At 44.9% G+C, this 20,025-nt stretch overlaps 1 protein-coding gene across 1 annotated transcript in view; it reads right to left on the bottom strand.

Moving 5' to 3' along the window:
* The window catches only part of HFM1 (helicase for meiosis 1), a 2,890,879-nt gene that overhangs the window by 1,522,981 nt on the left and 1,347,873 nt on the right, over positions 1-20,025 (bottom strand). Inside the window, exon 17 of the mRNA XM_086925623.1 lies at positions 16,829-16,962. Within this exon, the coding sequence (XP_086781749.1) occupies positions 16,829-16,962 (134 nt within the window). The remainder of the gene's footprint in view (positions 1-16,828; positions 16,963-20,025) is intronic.

The raw sequence follows: 20,025 nt of genomic DNA, 5'->3' as shown, positions 1-20,025 counted from the left end.
GTGACAAAATTGCAGCAATGCGTACCTTTAGTACAGTAAATACGGCGCATCCATGGTGTTGCAAGGAGGGCGCAGTGAAAAGTGTGCCGATGCTGTTTTGTGGCAGCGATGCAACACTTTTCATAAATGAGGCCCAGGACTGCACCCTATCTTATTGTGGGGCACATTCTTGAGCTTTTGAATTTGTGTAGGGCAGCGCATCAATAATTTTTGCTGCGCAGTCCAGCGCCAATTTTAAGACAAGCTATTTTCTGGTCTTAAAAAACTGCCTCTATCCCGAGTTAGAGGCAGTTTTTTGGGTTGTGCAACATACAAGGAATTCCTTGTAAACATCCCGAAGTGAGATTAGTGGCAATTTTTTCATTCGGAACGCCGACCTTGCATCTCATTTTCGTTAAGTCCCGCTAACATAAGTGGTATTTGTAAAAATTCATGTTTACACCGGAAAAGTGCCTGCAACTTGTAAATACAGCAATAAAAAAAAAGCTGCCGTAACGACAAAAAATTGACGCTACAGCGGCGTTAAGTCCTTGTACATATGCCCCACAGTTTAATAAAAAGAAATTCATTCATCTTCAATAAATAGTAAAAATTACCAGAAGGTTACCATAAACCTCATATTATAGGCTAAAAGTTTAAAAACATGCAGATGCTCTTCATTAATACGGTTGATATGGTTTTGGTAAAGTGCTGGTGCAAGTCTTTTAACAACCAATATACTTCTTGTACTTTACAGTGCAACTGATTTTTGTCAATACATTTCTCTTAAAATATTCAACTAGCCAAAAATAGTGTTCAGATGCTCTTCATTAATACGGTTGGTATGGTTTCGGTAATGTGCTGCTGCAAGTCTTTTAACTACAAATGTACTTCTTGTACTTTGCAGTAAAGTGCAACTGTTTTTTTTATCAGTGACTTTCTCTTTAAAAGTAGAACTTCTCAAAAATAGCATCCAATATAGATTTACCGAGGACTACTTTTTTATAACCCCTTCTGGCCACACATGCTAGCAGCCGACATTGCAAACCTTGTAAACAAAACATTCAGGACCGTCTTGTCAGGGTTTAGACAGGCAATGCCTGCCAGCATGAACGAACACTCAGTTTGTTCCATTCTCCTCTTAGGGTAGACCTACGGTTATTAAGCAGTGCGGGCCAAAGACATACCACGTGCTCAAGTGATCCTTCGGTGTGTCCCCAGCTCCTCCAGATTGTACTCTCACTTGGGCAGCACCGACTGGGCTGATGGTTAAGGAAAGGCCACTCCCCTGGCCTAAGTGCCTAAATATTGTTTTCCAGTGGACAGCATAAGTGCTGGAGATACGAGATGCCGGAATGCCTGGCTGGTACTTGGAAATATTTGACCAGGCGTGCTGACGTTCAGCTAATTGTACCCGATCTAAATGAAATGACAAGAGATGTCTACTCTTCCTTATACATGTTTTTAAATTCTGTTGGGTTAAATTACTGTCCTATAAGTCTTTTGCTTTCAGAACCTGCAAACAGTCATTTTGACAATGTAATCTTACCTTTGGGCTTCAACTGATTTCGAGCCAGAGCAAAGCCTCCAGGGTGCCTGGACTTACCTTGCGTAACTTGTTACAAATGTTTAGATATGCACCAGCCCCTGCCACCCGTTGATTAGTAAGGCCGAATTCCAGTCTGACCTGAGCGGGGATTAGGATTTTGGGAGTCAAAATACATGCTTGTAGTTTTTACAGTCGAGTTCTTCAATAAACTTGCATCTTTTCCAAGCATGATTTCCCACATATTGGCTAAGCAAGGGAGGATTTTTGCCCTCATACCTGTTGTTAGTGCAGACAAGCTTGGGCCTAGAACATGTTTCGGTAGTTTTGAAAATGACACCTGTAGCTTCAGGGCTTTGGCTCTAACCTCTTGTCTCTGTTTCTCAAAAGAGCATCTGGAATCGATATAGACCCCCAAATATTTGTAGGACTGGTCAGTTGCAATACTTGTGCCGCTGTAAGTCCAGCCTCCTCCTTGCTATTTTCTTCAACCATAGGTTACAATTTTGGTTTTGGTTGAATTCACGTCCAAGTTGTTGGGCGTGGCGTAGCTGCATAGTCGGTGAGGAGTCGTTGAAGACCTACCCTTGTGTGGCTAAATAGCGCTAAGTCATCTGCATATAGCAAGTTACTGATCCTAGTACCTCCGATTTTGAATGGGTGACTGTTGATAACTTTCAATGACTGGGATAAGTCTGCGATAAATAAGTTAGAACGCAAAGGCGCCAGCATGCATCTCTGTTTTACTCCTCATAGTGTTATTTTCCTGGAGATACGTGCCCCTTGACCCAATTCAATATGGATCCATGTGTTGGTGTGGAGCTGAATTATGACATCCAACAGGGGATGTGTTATGGCCCATTTCTGCAGCTTGCCCCATGCAGGTTCCTTGGAACTCGATCAAACGCTACTTTAAAATCTACAAAGCAGCAATGAATTAGAGACTTTAAGACTGCTGCTTGGTGCATCAACGATGGTATTGCAATTAAGTTGGTTAGCGTCCCAGATTTGTCTACGAACCCTGTTTGATTGAATGGTAGTAGCCACTTTTGCTCTACCCATGCCTTGAGATCTTCCAGAAGCAGGCTGGTGTAATATTTGGCTTCAATGTCAAGGAGGGCTATCAATCTGTAACATATTGGTTTTGATCTTAACCCACCTTTGAATATTGGGTGTATTATGGCTCCTCGCCATGAATGTGAGATCAGTGACGTGGTCTGGCAATAATCAAACAGTTTAGCAAACCGCTATGCCCAGAATAAGGTGTGCTGTTTTTACAATGCCTGTGGAAGGCCATTTGGCCCAGGTGCCCCATCAGATTGTCCCTTTATAATAATGCGCTATATCTGGGTTGTGAGGGTAGCTTGGCTGTGTGTATCTTTATGATACATATTCCTTCGCCCAGGAAGGAGTTCATTGTCTGCTATGCATACTTAAGAACTTTAGGTCCATTTCGTTCCTGCCCGCTCCTGCAAATTCTGGAGAAGGAAGTCCAGAGACAGCTCTCCTATTACTTGGAGTCCAATAACCTTCTTATTGACTCCCAGTCGGGCTTTAGGATGGGCTACAGTACGGAGACGGCTCTAGTGGATGTGGCGGACACCCTCTGAGAATCCCTAGACCAAGGAAGCTGTGCCATGCTTGTGCTGTTGGATTTGTCTGCAGCCTTCGATACAGTCTCTCACTCGATTCTTTTAGACCGACTGGCACAGTTGGGTATCTCGGGGACCATTTTAAACTGGTTCCACTAATTTCTGGAAGAGCGGTCTCAGCAGGTTTTTCTGCGCCCCCATGTCTCCTCCTCCAGTTCCATGGTATGTGGAGTTCCTCAGGGTTCGGCATTGAGGCCCACCCTGTTTAATGTCTATCTTGCTCCTTTGGCATCAGTAGTGGAACACTGTGGAGTGAGAATAATATCATACGCTGTTGACACGCGGCTTGTGTTTTCATTTGAAGACACTGCAAAGACTGCGTTTGACAACTTCAGGCATTGCCTAACAATGATCGCTTCCTGGATGACAGACAATTGCCTGAAATTAAATGCTGACAAAACAGAGGTGATGTTCTTCAATCAACCTCCACCCCCACTGGCTGATAGATGGTGGCTGATGCAGCTGAACCCCCCTCCCATGCCTGTCACCTCAGTCAGAAATGTAGGCTTCAAATTCGGTTTAAAATTCTCTGCCAAGGCCCAGATTAGTCAAGTGTCCAGAGGGTGGTTTTGGAAACTTAAAACCCTGTGAAGATTAATTCATCTGCTGCTGATGGACTGTTGGGCCACTATAGTCCAAGCCCTTATTACATCTCAGCTGGACTATGCTAACGGCTTGTATCTGGGCCTCCCTGCCTATCTTAGCCATAGGCTGCAGACAGTCCAGAACACTACAACAAGGTTCATCAGAAATGTGCCTCTCCGACATCCCATTTCGCCTAATTTGCGCAGCCTTCCCTGGCTCCCAGTGAAAAGGAGAATTGTATTTAAGGCACTGTCTCTTGCCTTTATAGCCACAAGAGATAGAGGTCCAGGTTATCTGAAACAGAGACTTCAGAAATACCATCAGAACAGAACCCTGCGATCTAACCCTCGGATGCTTCTCCACACCCCTCGCTTTTCTAAATCCAGGATTGGCGGGCGAGTCTTCGTAGTAAAAACAGCCGCTCTTTGGAATTCTATGCCTGATCACCTGCGTAAAGCAGAGTCGGAGTCCACTTTTAGGAAGGCATTGAAAACATAGCTGTTTGATTTGCCCTAGTCTGTCCTTCTTTCCCCTGCCTGACCATTTAGTATCAGTACACCACCGTTGGTGGTAGTTGAGCGCTCTATAAATGTTTTGGTATGGTATAGTATGCACATTTTCCTTGTATTGCTGTCCGCTGTTGTATCTTGTCCCTTGATATTGATTGCATCTATTAAGGATGGTGCTTGACAGGAAGGTATTGGCCCGATAAACATATTGTTTTTACAGTGTCTACTTCAAGGCTGTTTTCTGGTTGTATTGCTTTAAAAAGGGAAATTGGAAAAAGAGCCCTTTCTTCTACAGCTGTTTTTTTTCCTCTTATTTGCCTATTTACAAGAGCCCAAAAATGCTTTGCGCTAAACATTTTACTGGCAAGGCGTGGTGTAGTGTACTTTTAACCAGAAGTCGTCCAGACGTTTATACTTCTCTGCACTCATTGCCTGTCTAAAGTGTCGCTGGGCTTCTTGTATTATAATCCCCTGTGACCAGACAGGCTTCTTTTGATGTATCGTTAATTAGGTCACACAATGTTTGTATTAGTTGATCAAATTTGGATCTTTTTTCCCTGATGCTTGGGCTGATATAAACATTTATCAATAAAAGCGATTGCTGTAATCTCAGGCTTGTGATCTTAGTGCCTGGGAGCCAGTCCTCCTTGAATATCAGCTAGTTAATGATAGCGTTCAGCTTGACTGAAACGTAGATTGATAACCCACCTTTTGGTCGACCAAACCTATACACTCTGGTCGCTGGTTTCCAATATTATAGGTAGTCTGCTATTGGTAGGCTGGTCTCAGACCATGTTTCCTGGAAAATATTACTTTGTGATTCTTTAAAAATACACTAACGTCCAATGATTGAACTTTCTGCGTTAGACCATTAATATTCCAGGAACACATGGTTAACAGGGGGCTTCGATGTTAACAGCTGTTTGGAGGGTCGTTCAATCCTGGCTATTGTCACTTAAGGCTGTTGACAGCCATGCCCAATCATCCTTTGTACCATCTAGAACTGGTTACATTTGGGGTTTATCATTTAAAGACCACTACCCTGTGCATTTTTTAATATTGAAAATGTGGTCTTCCTGGGGTTAATTGAGGTAGTCAAAAAATGGGCTAGTACCATGGGGTAACCCGGTTCTATCATGGTGATTATTTTAATACAAAATACACAAGATGATGGACGAAATGTTGCTCACCACGCCACCCCAGTTCAGACATGGCCATATGCATATCAGTCTTGACCCTGTGCCTCATGGGAACAGTCCAGCCCAAACTGCCAAGCCATGTCTTCCCTGGACTGGAATCAAGCATCCTAGGACCGGTTTCTGGCTATCAGCCGTCATCAGCCAGGATAGCTTGACTCCAGTGGCGTAGTGAGCACGGGACCCACGTCCGGGCATACCCTTCCCACATAGGTCGAACAGCAAAACGCACTAGGTGATGGACGGAATGTTGCACATTGGCAAAACATTCACCCCCAGTCACAGATCTGGGTTTAATACATCATTATTTTTTTAAACCATTTTATTTGCATTTTCATCAAACCTTTACAATGCAGTCATATCGTATAAGCGTACACAGTTACTTCCCCCACTCCCGCCATCCCCCCAGTCATCACCCATTTCGAAGCATACATGTCAAATATATACAGGACCCCAAGACAGTCCCCCCGCAATATTTATCTACAAGGTCTACATCTTTAAACCTCTCAGTTCTCCAGTTCGTAAACAACGTAGTGGCTCAGTGTAGACCAGGGTCCAACCCGTGATAACTTCTCCATTTCCCCCACACTTTTCGAAATTTCCTGGGGCACCCCCTTGCCTTGTAAGTGACTCTTTCAGCCGCCATATAGATATCTAGCCCTCTCCTCCAGTCTTACAGACGTGGTGACTCTGGCGCCCCCCAGTATTTCACTATGTCTTTCTTGGCCACTACTAGGGCCAGTACCAGGAAGGTCAACTGGGGGCGTGGGAGATCCACATCAATTGTCATGCCCAATAGAGCCAGCTTGGGGTCCACCTGTAATTGGCTCTCCAGGACTGCGGACAGTTCCGTAAAGACATCTGACCAGTACCCCTGTATTTTAGAGCATGACCATAAGACGTGAAAGAAGTCCCCCCTGGGATCTTGACATCGTAGGCACCTAGCATCTACTATCTTTCCCATTTTCTGGAGCCTCACCCTGTCAAAGTAGGTTCTATGCAGTATGTTAAATTGAATAAGGCGGAGTCGAGATTTGATTGCCACCTCTCTGAGATGCGTCAACACCAACTCCCAATCAATGTCCTCCATGACTCCCACGTCCGCCTCCCATTGTCGTCTAAGTTTGGCCAGGTCCCCTAACATGTTGTTCGTGAGTGTCTTGTAAGTTAGAGAGACCGCCTTCTGTTGGATGTGTTCCTGTAGGAGCCTGCTTTCAAGCGGGGCGAATTCGGCTAGGTCTGTAGTGTCGACATTCTGGGCCCCCCATGCATGTTTCAATCTGGTATACTTGTAACCCTGAGTGGGGTGCAGACCAATTCCAATGTCAAGGCCTCGAACGACTTCAGTTGCCCTTTAGTGATTATGTCTCCCAGTGTAGAGATCCCTATGTCGTCCCAGCCCCTATACCCCGTCAGTTTGTGTAGCTCCACCAGCCACGCGCAGTGCCAGATTGGGGTTTGTCTCGATGGCTTCCTGTCCCATCCCATACGTTTCGTGGATGCCCTCCAGGCGAGCAATGTAATTTCAGTTGCCGGCAGAAGACATCCCCGTCCACTCCCCCCATATAAATAGGAAAGAATATGTCTGGGTGCGAGTTTGTGGCGCTCAAGCGCGTACGAGAGATGGTCTGCCTGTGCGTGTAGCCATTCCTTTATCGGGATCAGGTGTTCCGCCCAATAGTATGCCTCCAGATTCAGGAGTGAAATCCCCCCATTATATTGATGCCTCTGTAGGGTAGTCAGTGCCACCCTGGGTTGTTTACCCAGCCACACAAATGCCCTCAAGTCCGCATGTATCCTGGGGAGGGCCTTTGGGGGGAGGGGATAGTATTCATTTTGAAGAGCATATAAGTATTTTGGGAGAATAATCATCTTGTACATTGCTGTCCGGCCTAGAAGAGTGAGAGGGGGGAGCCTCCAGCGGTCCATGTCAGCTACTGAGTGCACCATAATGTGCTCAATGTTACGGGTGTACAACGCATGCCTGTCCAAGGTGAGATACACCCCTAGATATTGGAAGCCCTCTGTGGTGGTGAGCAGCCTATCCAGAAGATTTGACCAGGCATCCCTCCCCGCAGGGTCGTAGAGGACCGACTTATGCCAGTTTATTCGATACCCGGCATGGTCACCGTAGCCTTCCAATTCAGAAAATACCTGCGGGATCGACGATTCCGGCATGGTGACATACAAAAGTACGTCGTCCGCATAAAGCGAGATTTTTTCCTCGTATGCGTCTCCGTCAGTCCGCTGAAACCCCCTGATGGCTGGATTTTGGCGTATCTTGGCAGCTAGGACCTCTACCGTTAAGGCGAACAAGAGTGGAGAGAGGGGGCACCCCTGCTGGTCCCCCTCCGTATTTGGAATTATCTCGACAGGACCCCGTTGACTCTCACCCTGGCCCTTGGTTCGGTATATAGCAGTTTCACCCACTCCTGAAACTTCGGTCCGAAGCCGAATTTTTGCAAAACTCCCTCCAGGAACGGCCAAAGCACTGCGTCAAAAGCCTTTTCCGCATATAGGGACAGGAACCAGTGTGGGTCCTCCCTGTCCCGGACTTCCTGCAGCCAGTTATGGGTGCGCCTAAGGTTTAGTCTGGTGGCCCTATCAGGTATAAATCCCGTCTGATCAAGGTGTATCAACTGCGATATCACCGAATGCAGTCGCATTGCCAAAATAGTGGCCAGCAACTTCGTTTCCGTGTTCAATAATGATATCGGACGATAGGATTCGCAGTGTTCTTTAGGTTTGCCCTCCTTATGGATAGGGACAATGGTAGCTAGCGTCAGGTCAGGGGGGAGTCTCCCGTCCTCATATCCTCATATAGGCCCTTCAGGTGTGTCGCAATGAGATCAGTCGTACGCCTAAAGAACTCGGCTGGGAAACCATTAGGTCCAGGCGTTTTCCCTGGCCGTAGCTTGGCCAGAGCTTCAGAGATATCGTCAAGGGTGATACCAGAGTCTAGCATTTTCGCGTCGTCAACGGACAGAGTCGGGAGGTCAATTTGGTCCATGTATTGCATTGCCTCCTCCCGCGACCCCAAGGGCCTAGCCTCATAAAAGTGTTCATAATGATCTGCAAACGATTCAGCTATATGGATGTCTGAGTGAAGTATATTCCCCTGCGGGTCTGTAATCTGCTCCACCCATCTCTCTGCGCATTCTTTTTTGCTGAGCCATGCCAGGAGCTTCCCTGACTTGTCCCCCACATCATATAGGCGGTGCAGGGTGGCTAGCGCTTGGGTTTTCGCCTCTCCTGTTACTAGTTCTCTATACTGTGTCTGTAAGTCCGTGAGTCTCCGAAGTGCCACCGGGTCCCTCGAATTTCTGGCACTCACTATCCAAAATCAGTATGTCCTGTTCTATGGTGACAGTTTCTGAGTGGAGCTTTTTGCGTTCCTCCGCTGATCTATGTTTTACCCTGTCTCTCATGACTGTCTTTAAAGCCTCCCAAAAGATCACTTTCGAGGACACCGAGCCCTCATTTTCAGCAACATATACTTTGATGTCCGCCCTAATTCCCCGTACGACGTTCAGGTTCTGCAGATCCCAAGCCGTCAAGTGAAGTTGTCGCCTATCCCCCCGTCGTCTCGCCCTCTGGCTAATCATCAGCGGTGAGTGGTCGGATATTCCTCTAGCTTTATATTCTGCCACGTCCTGCATGGTCAGGTGCTGCCGGGCCACAAAGACATAGTCCAGTCTCGAGAAGGCTCGGTGGGCACCCGAGAAGTACGAGCAACCCTCTCCCCAGGGTGTAACCATCTCCAGGCGTCCGTGAGGCCCAGACTGGTAGCCCATTGGGACAATGGAGTCTGAGTCCCTGCCCTCTGTGTAGTGCCCGTTCTATCCTGTGTGACGTCCATGACGTCATTAAAGTCCCCCCCTACAATCTGAATGGTATCGGCTGTTTCCATCAGAATATCTGCCACCGCCTTTAATGTGGGTGCTTGAAGCTTCGGTGCTGCGTAAACTGAAACTATATTGTAAGCACTTCTATTCCACATCCCCTTGATGGCCACATATGTTCCCTGGGGGTCAGCCCACGTCTGAGTTATGAGGAATGGGGTGGTCTTTTTCAAAATAATGGCAACTCCCCTAGAATCTGATGTGTATCCTGCGTGTGCTAGTAGCCTAAAACGTCCTCTAGTTAGGAAGCCACATTTAGTGCCTTTGAGGTGAGTTTCTTGTAGTAGCGTGATATCAGGGCCTAGACGCTTCAAATACGAGTTGACCAGGCCTCTATTAATCTTTCTTCCCAGGCCATTTACATTCCAGGACAGAATGCTGACCCCTCCCTGTCCCCCTCCGGTCGTGTCGTGGTCACCTGACATGGCCTGGGCTGTGTAAAGCTAGGCGGATGACTCCTGGGTAGGCGGCGTCCCAGGAAGCCGTGTGGAGTGTCGCGACATGTTCATGTGCTAATCTATTGATGTAGCAATGACTTTCGGTGCGGAAGTGCTGCATAGGATACCAAACTACTTGACTGCAGATAACCAACTTGTCCCCCCTCCCCCCCAACCAGGACCCCCCCCTGCAAAAAACTGTTTCAACTGCCCTTCCCCTTCCACCCCCCTCCCCACCTTTCCCCCCCATCCAGCCCATCCATGTAACCATTAACAACTAGGACTTTCAGGCGGTAAAGGTCTGTCGCCCACCCACTAGACCCCAAATCAAACTATCCCCAGGGTTCAAACGTGAGGTCCACCAGGGCTGTTGTCTCTGTGAGTGTGCTGTGCTCCGTGTCTCGTCGTGTCTGGAGTGAACCAGGCCATAGGTCCCACAGCAGCAACCCTTAAACAACAATCTGAGTCAATGGAAAGAAAAGGAAAGAAAGATAGTTATAACTTGCGCGGTACCAGCAGCGGTGTGCTGCTGATACGGATGTTGGCCCCAAACCTCTTCACGATTGCGAGTCTTGCGTATCAATGTCCTGCTCCTCTGTTCCTCCGGTTGCTCCCTGCTCCATCTCACGGATCATTTCCTCCAGCGGATGCGTTGAGCGGTCCGTTGATTCATCCACATCCGACAGAAGTTCATTGTCCAGTCCTCCCGTGTCTGTTGCATGCGGGTGGGCTTGTCCTCCGATCCTTGTCTCCTGATTCTCAGTGGCAGCGGAAGAAGCGTCGCTGTCTTCTCTCCCCCGGCCAGCCGTACGAGGGTTCGGATAGGGTGTGAGCCTCGCTCCATTCTTGGGATTTGGGATCTTTGAGGTTTAGGTGAGTTTCTCCGAAAGTTAGCCGCCGCTAGCTCCGTTCGGATCCTGCGGCCCTCCTCCTCAGCTTCTCGTAGCAGGGGTCTCTCTTCCAGCCACTGCCAGGCCTCTTCCGGGCAGGTGAAGAAATGCGACTTGGTTTTGAACAACACTTTCAGCTTCGCTGGGAAAAGCAGCATATACGAGATATGGAGATCCCGGAGTTTCGCCTTGACCAAGTCATAGGACCTTCCCTGCTTTTGGACATCCTGGCTGTAGTCAGGGAAAATTATGATGTTTGTGTTCTCGAATTTAAGTTCACCTGCCCTTCTGGCTTCACGGAGGATAAGGTCTCTATCAGCATAGTTCAAAAAGCACGCGATGATCGGCCGCTGCCTCGCCCCCTCCGGTGGTTTCGCTAGAAGTGCCCTATGCGCTCTTTCAATGATGAAACTGTTAGAAAACTGGGCCCGCGGGAACGTGGTACGGAGCCAGCCCTGTAGGAAGGCCGCCGTGTCCGTCTGCTCAATGCCCTCCCTAAAGCCTACGAAGCGGAGGTTGTTCCGTCGTGCCCTGTTTTCGGCGTCATCCACTTTCCACTGCAGTTGCCTGTGGGACGCCTGCAATTCCGCCATTTCTTTGCGGAGGGTTGAGACAGAGTCTTCCATTTCACTGATTCTGGATTCCGTTGTAGTCACCCTCTCAGTGAGGTTTCGAAAGTCTTGGCGCAATAACAGAGCCTCGGAGCCCACTTCGCCTATTTTGGTCTCAAGCGCTGCTCTGGAGTCTTTGATATCGATTCTGGAGGCCTGAATCGCCTCCAGGAGCATGGCCATGTCAGTGTGCGTTTCCGGGGGATTCTGGGGCATCTCCCTTTGCGTCCTCGTCGTGGTATAATTTTCAATGGACTCCTGCCTGGCAGCCCGTGCGTGTGGGTCCCTTTTCCCCATATCGCCCCTCTTGTCAAGTACAATGTTCCAGGGGGTATGTGGCTCACTGGAGTAGGGTCAGGCCTGGAGTATCCCGTATGGTGTGCCCGTCTTCTACCCAGTATTGTTAGCAGGGCGCCTCCGGACAATGCAGCTGGGTGAGATCAGGGAGCGGGTCCCGGGCAGCTGGGAAGGGTTTTCTGCGGCAGCCTCACTCTCAGGCAGTATGTTTGCACTTGGAAAGCACCAACAGTCACAGCACAAGGGACCCCTGGGCGTTCAAATTTTGACTCTAAGGTGGGTTCTCACAGTGTCTCTGGGCTCAGGGTAGTCCCGGAGGCAGGGGGCAGCTGCATTTTCAGGCCTGACTCGCTGTCCCGTATCGACGGGACCTCTGCAGCGCCCCAGTCCGATTCACCGTCTTCCACCATGAGGGGGGGGGGGGGGGGGGGGGGCGAGGAGCGCCGCACTCCGCGGCCCCACCGACGCCTCCGCCGAGTTCCCTTTCCCGGGGTAAAGGCTTCCGGGGGTTCCCTCCAGCCAGTGCGAGGGCCGGTCTTCAGCGCCGCCCAGTCAGGCACTCACCGGGTGCGGAGGCGCAGAGCGGGCGTCCGTTTCCTCCCTCGCCGGGTCCGCCTGCCTTCCGGCTCTGTTTGCTGAGGGGCCCTTCAAGCCGACGTTTTGCATCCCTGGTTGGATCAGGGCCGGGCCGTTTGTTTTCCCCCAGTCGCCATCTTGCCATCTCGCCATCTTGCCTCGGCTGAAACTATAGCATTAATTGAAAGAACTATGAGCTTTGCCTGCAAGGGTTACTTGGAAAGGAGAGTGATGAAAAACACATCAATTAAATGATACTATTAGTAGTGCATGAATGATAAAGTTTAAGATGTATCAAAGTTATGTGGTGTTCCACTGTCTTGTGTTTTGGCTTTGAGGGTTATTCTGGTGTTTGTGATTATAGCAAATCTGCCTTTTCTGCATGATCATCCCTGATTTCTCACCTTTTTCTGGTCGCTATTTTTGCTTGCTTCAGAACTCTCTATACTTTAATCCTCTAACCAGGAGTAAAGTGTCTGTAATTCACCTTTAACCATAGTTACATTGGCATATTCCAAACTGGTATATTTAACTTGCCTGTAAGTCCCTAGTATATGGTAGAGAATGTGATCCCAGGGCTTGGAAGTAAAACACCACTTGTGGACACCAGCACTATTGTGCCTTCCACTACAGTGGCAGTGCAAAAATTGCTAGAGGCCATGTCAGAATAACTCGACAGCTGTAGTGTAAAACGTGAAGTGCAACCTTTCAAAGTAACTATATATAAAGGGAAAGATCTCCCATTTATATATTATTAAATCACTCCTATATAGGCCTAATAGCCCACAAAGGAGGATGCAGGTTATTTTAAAAGTGGGATAGGTAGAAAATTAACAATACCATGTTCTTATAGTGAGAAGGCCCTAAAAGCTATTTTCACTGTGTGAGGCCGAGCTGTCTTAGGTAGAAATCAGAGTGCAGATTCACACTCTAACACTGTATCTTGGAATGGGACCTGTTATAAAAATAATTAAACAGCAATTTTTAATAGTTTTTCAAAATTCAAATCGATGTTAAAGTGATATTTTTAATAAATATTAAGGAAAAGTAACTTTTACAAAGTTACCTTTCCCTACCTGAAGTTCCTAGATACAAATTTGCATTAACTCTCTCAAGCAACTCTCAAACTGTGATCAACCCAGTAAGAGGTGTGAAATTCCTCTTAAAAGAACATAATAGGTTGACCTGAATGGGCAGAGATGGCTCTTCTGACCTCAACAGAATATGCAGGGTGACCGATGTGGGCATTCTGCTGATACCACAATGTCAAATCCTGCCTGACAGGTCTGTTGAGACAAATGTAACACTCAGGCACACTTGAAAAGGCAGGAGTAGGATGCCAGGACATTCTTGCTTATCCTTGTCTAATTGCTGAAAGACCCTGCTTTTATCCTACCTGACCTCTGCCTCTAGGTTTGTACTGGGAACAGTGTTTGCTTCACACTTGATTTTAGTGTTAGATGTGGGAGGACACTAGTGAATATAATAGTACACTCCCTTACACACCCACAATCCTTAGATCCCCAGTTTAGTGTGGCCAAATACGTTAGCGATGTTGTAAATACTCTGACACATGGCATTATGTACCTGTTTGCAGTAAGGCAAACATGAGCTACTGAAAAGTGGGTAGGTTTGCCCCAAGAACATTTTCCCCATTGGGTAGAGTGTACTCAGGAGTGATTACTCCCACTGGCTGGTTCCAGGCATGCATGTGGCACCCAAAGGCACCTTTACAGACCACTTTCTGTACCTGTGGAAGAACAGAAGAGAACTGGGCCTGGTTTCTGTGACCTAGGAGGAGCCCCATAGGACGGGACCTGCTCCCCCTTGTAGCCAGGACAAAGAAGTGGTCTCCAAGAGTCAGTTAACTTACAAGCTACAAGAAGCCTTTTCCTGGAAGTACTGACTAGTGACAACTGGACCTGGACTGGAACCTGTGTTGGCCTCCGCTTAGAGTCTTCAATACCTCCCCAGAGTCTCTGGGGACTTGAGAGATGCACTCCTGTGGCTGCTTGGGCACAGTAAGAAAGTATGGAAACGTTTCCTCCAGACCAATGTAATTAGGAATCTGTTCAAACTTTTGACTTCCAGACTTTCACTTAGACAATCCACTTTGCATATCCGACACAAGCTCCATCTCAGTCAGCCTGACATTGCACATCGGTCCCGGTTGACCATGATAATTGACTATCATTAGCGCTTTACTTTTCTTGGTGCTATTTCTACTTTTTAGAAATTCATATCTCCGGTCCCCTTAATGGATTCTGTTTTGGTGTAATTTTGTTTATTCATTTTACTCTATTTTTCTTCTTTGATTTGGCATTTTTATTGCTTGCTGTTTTTACTTTATCATTGTTTTGGTACTGCATAAATACTTAACACATTGCTCTAAGTTAAGCATGTCTGTTCTGTGCCAAGGCTACCCGGGGGCTCAGATCTTGTTAATTTCGCACCTTTAAGGGTTCACCCTGACAAGAGTTGTGTTCGCTCCTTATCGTGGCAGTCACTCATCCCAAATAATAATCTAGTTTCATTTGGTGATCGCACAGTTGATAAAGTTAATAGTGTAGCACTCTGGTTTGACCACTGTATTCTGTTGCACTACAGTTTTAGTGATTAACGTGTTTTGAATAATTGATAATAACCAATTCAAAATGTTGGATTTTAACAACTATGGTAATTGTGTTGTACTGTTCCTTGATTTACCCTATACCACCGCTGTTGGGTCTTCAATATTCATTTAGATCTACACACAAGAGTCAAGGAGTCTTCGATGGTCATCTTTCCATTGGAGACTGGAAACCTGGAGTCCTAGTTCGCATGGAACACTAGCACCTCTCACCTTTTGATAATGCTTGGTTGCTCTGTTCTTGTAACTGCAAGGGCTGGGAATGAAGCATGAAAATCAGAGATGTTTCTCATTGGTGAACCATCTGATGTTTTAGCCCCGATCGAAAGAGCTTGATGCTTTGAAGCCAATTAGCTTTCTTAGAACATGCTAGGATATAGGATACTATTTATCTGACTACGGCCGTTTAGACAATGTTAGCCCTCCATTTGCCCTTGTATGGATAAACAATGCAGAGTTTTTGTAACCTCTAATTCCTGCAATTCTCTCTTTGCATTGTGGCATTGTCTCCTTACCTGGAGGGGGGGAGGTTGAGGGGGGCATTTTTCGATTCTTTAATCACAGGATCCTCAGAAAAAGATTAGCAAAAGGGATATTTTTAGAAAGCTATAATGGTAGCCAAAAGGAAATTGTTAACCAGGATTAGCCATTTATAGAAGGAAAGGCAATAGCCTTTATTCCTGGCAAGTTCTCAAATATGCCTGCTTCCCCAGACACTATAATCAAAGGTTCTTTACAATTGTAAGAACATTTTGGGGAAGGACATTTAGCTTCATTTAGTATGTTCATGCAGTCCTTTGGTCAAATCAGGTGTCCACAATATATAATCATTAAGGATTCGGGGGGTCAGATCACTGATGGAAGACTGGCAATGAAAAGAGGACAGACCTTATTTGCATGATGCATAACATCGAGTGATACCCAGCATTGTGGCCCAGCAGTATACAACTACTACCAAAAGGACATTTCAAAGTGCCATTCAGCCATAAACACAAACCTAAAACCAGAAGAATACTCTGACTGAGGGGAACAAAACAAACATTTCAGATTAGACATGAACAGAAAATGGAATGGAGTGCGTGCTTCTTCAAGTGTTTAAATGGTATTGCTCCTCCAAAACCATAGTGGAGTTTGCCTTCTCGCATAATGCTGTGCAAAATACACAGGCTTGCTGCAATTCTAAAATAGGCTCAGCTTTGTACTACTATCCTTAGGTGTTGGTAAGTGTTTCGCATGTGCAAATAGGCCTGGTATATATTGAATGTCAGTTTTGGTGCCTACATTTCTCCCAATATCCCAATATACCTTATCCCAGCATATATGTGACAGCACCTTTTTGGCACAGAGAAACATAGTGTTAGCGTTTGTCATTTCACAATATGGTCCATAGTGAATGATCTGCAAACTATAACTTATAAATATAAATGAATGTCACCCCATGGTGATTCCTAATTCAAATTGTTCAGCTCGTCTATCTAATTTGTGAAATTTAATGCCAAACACAGGGGAAATTATGGAACACTGACATACAAAAAATACTGGGCCTGATGTAGAAAGCCATTTTGCAGTTGTAAAGCATGCAATTTGCAAAATCAGAAGATTTGCGACTGCGTACTTTGGGACAGCGAAGGGTAGTAAACAGTGGTCCTTCCTATGTTTGTAGCCAATCACAGGGGGTCTCAAATTGCAACCTCCCGAATTCATATTTATTAAACAGGTGATTCTTCAACACCGTGTGAAGAAGATTTTTACAACAGAATATATTAGTACATTGGTTGTATAGCAAAATCAGAGACAGATTGCAACTAATCAATGCACAATTTGCAGCCATTTGAGGGATCTCTCTTTTTGTGCATCGGACCCACTATTTATAAAGTATGACTTCAGTAGGTGATACCCACAATCAAGTACACAAAGCATCTTTGAAAATTATAGTGGAAGTGCAATTTAAAAGGTTAAAAGCAAATGTATGCAACTCTCACAGAGCATACCGAATGAAAGAGAGCTGAAATAACATACCATAATGAGCTGGATTCTTCAAAGCTCTAATGTACAGAAATGTGGACTGTATCCATTTCAAAGCAATGCAAGCATCAGTGATGGTATGTAGTACAATTTCTGCGTTTAAATGCTCGATAAGGTGCCTGTGTAAACTAACAGTTAAACATACATCAGAATAGATTAAAATGTTTACAAACACTCAAAGCCTTTTTAAAAATTATTTGCATTTATTGCCTTTAAATATGCCAATGTTAAAGGTCACTATATCATTAATATTACATAGTAAGTTACATATGTCATTACGTTAAATATCTTAATAAGTGTAACAATCTTATATCATTTCATCTAACTACATATAAAACAAATTATTCCGAAATGTACCATGTATATCACACACGTTCTTGCTTCTAAATCAACCTCTCAGATTTCCCTATAAACAGATGCTTATACATTTCATTGATATTATCTAAACATAACAAGAGTAGACACCATTTTTGTTTGCAGATAAAGTTATTCTCATCTATTTTAAAGTCTTCAAGACTGTCTAAAGCAATTCCGACCTTTGCGTAACCTGTTATTCAGCCCTCCTCTTCAGAACTCTATATTACGCTTTAAACAAAATTTCTTACAATTGCCCATGAGGACCATCCATTTTGAGACAGATTTTTTGGGGGAACGATCTTTTTTTTGGTTTTGTAACATATACTGCATCCTGCAATAACACCTTTCAAATATCAAACCTCGTCAAAAAAAGTGGCACTTTACGCAGATGATCTAATGATATTCATAAACAACTATGAAGAAGCTAATCAAGCAATAGAAGACATGATGACTGACTTCGGCAAAGTATCGGGATACTTAACCAATAAAGACAAAACAGAAGCAATGAGTTGGAGCACAAACCCTAACACGCCATTTTCCAGAGATAAAATAAAATATTTGGGAATCATAATAGTAAAAGAACTCGGAAATATCCCACAACTCAATTTAAACACAGCAGCTAAAGAAATGAGAAGACTTTTTAAGATCTGGTCAGGACTACCACTAAGCTTTTTAGGAAGATCTAATGCTGTAAAAATGACCATCATTCCTAAGTTTACTTATCTCTTCAACACCATCCCACTACAATTCAAAAAAGAATCTCTAAAGAAGATACAAGGAGATATAGCTAGTTTTATTTGGGCATCAAAAAGCACAAGGATAGCTTGGAATAAACTTAGGAGAAGGAAAGAACAAGGTGGAATAGCAAGCCCCGACATATATGAATATTATAGGTCATTTCAATTTAAAAACTTTAGACCTCTCCTAAGGAAACACCAATCATACCCAAATTTCCTGCAAACCATGACTGAAGGGAGAGACCACTTCCTATTCAAATTTGGCCATCCCAAATACTTTAAAAAAATAAAACTAAAGATCTTATATAATGCTGCGAAACTCTGGAGCCAAATCAGAACAACAGTAAATATCCCGTACTATAGCAACACAGCTCCAGTTTGGAACTCTCCTGGGACTCCGGATTGTCTAAAGGATTCATTAGCGATCCCTCTCAAAAAAGCAGGAATTGAAAGATGGGGACAATTACTGATAGAAAATACGCTAATTACGTGGGACCACCTATATACAATCACTGAAGGCAAACTATCAAAATTTAAACTCTACCAACTAAGTAGTTGGTCTAACAGTTTACCACAAAATAAGAGCAACTATGATAACCTTGAAAGTGAAATGATTAAAATAGCACCAATAAAGAAAGAAATAGCAAAATGGTATTGGGCCCTTATCGAAGCAGGAGAAGAAGATTTCTTAACCCCTGAAAAAACTGTGGAGAAAAGATATGCCAGAACAAGATCTGGATTTACAACTTCTTTGGAAGAAATCTATGGAAAAATGTTGTTCCTGCGTAAAACCTGCCTCATTAAAAAGGAACCATTACTTCTCATTACACAGCGCCTATTGGACCCCAAAAAGATTATATAAATTTAAAAGCACGAACATAAAATCATGCCCTAAATGCGGAGAGGCAAAAGCAGACGACGTCCATATGTTCCAGAAATGCCCCGCACTCTCTACTTACTGGAATGAGATTGGTAAGACACTGACCACAGTACTGGGAGTCAACATAACTGTAAGTACCTCTCTCATTATTTTTGGGATTTATAACAATGGTGACATCAGTAAAGGTAAGCTAAGTAAGAAACACGAAAGCTTGATGTTCATGCTAATCCTGCTTGCGCGTAGAGAGATCTGTATAAATTGGATAAAACCGGGAGCACCTACACATGACAATTGGCTAAACTCTATAATAAAAATCAACAAACTCGATAGGAAAGGGAAAAACTCCAAGAGTATAAAATTTTGGGAAATTTGGGAACAACACTTTTAGATAAACCATTAACTCCCTCATAACACCTGTAATAAAATCCAATGATTAAAGTGGAGACAATAATTCCAGGCAGGTTTGATTACTGTTGAGTAGGCAAACAGGCTAGCTCTTTCCTCCAACCACGGAATTATTGGTAACAATAAAAGGTTACAGGAGTAAAGTGAATGGTCATGACAGACAAGGGTATACTCCCCAAAGGCAACTAGACAAGGGGGCAGTGACGGTACAAAGAACCATCAGACTCCTTAAACATCCTTATGTATATTTTCGCAAGATTAGGATAAGAAAAAAAAAACCAACATATACTGCAGTGGTGATAGGATATATCAATTCTATGTCAGTACCGGAGGCTCAGATTATGCTTTTCTTCCTTGGCTTTATTTTACAAAACCAAACACAGCAGCCAGAAAAGCAATAAAGATGTCTTTTTCTTCCAAGAACAGAGAAAAAACATCATATAATAAATAACAAAAACAAGTACATCATGGTCTATGAACATCAACTCCCATCATTCCATGGTGAAACACCGCAACATAGTCCTTCTACACTGTCCACGCCTTTCCATTGAAAGGTCCTCCATTTTATGAAGCCCTCCTCTTTCTTTGTTGCTGCAGCCAGAGTTATGTGCTGTTTTTCTTTCTTTCAGACTTTTTTTTAATCCTATTGGCTTATTTAATTGCCTTTATTCATGTTGGGCTTGTTACATTAGGGAACGCAATTGTCCCTGTCACTGGCAGTGTTTTTTCTTGTTTTGCAAATTCCCTTTTTATGCCACGGGAGCGTTCTCTAGCTCCTTACGTGGCTGGCCCAGTTGCGGCGGGGTCTGTTG

This window comes from Lissotriton vulgaris, chromosome 1_1 (genome assembly GCF_964263255.1).
Source record: "Lissotriton vulgaris chromosome 1_1, aLisVul1.2, whole genome shotgun sequence".
In the NCBI taxonomy this organism is placed as follows: Eukaryota; Metazoa; Chordata; class Amphibia; order Caudata; family Salamandridae; genus Lissotriton; species Lissotriton vulgaris.
This window is presented reverse-complemented; position numbering and strand designations above follow the sequence as displayed.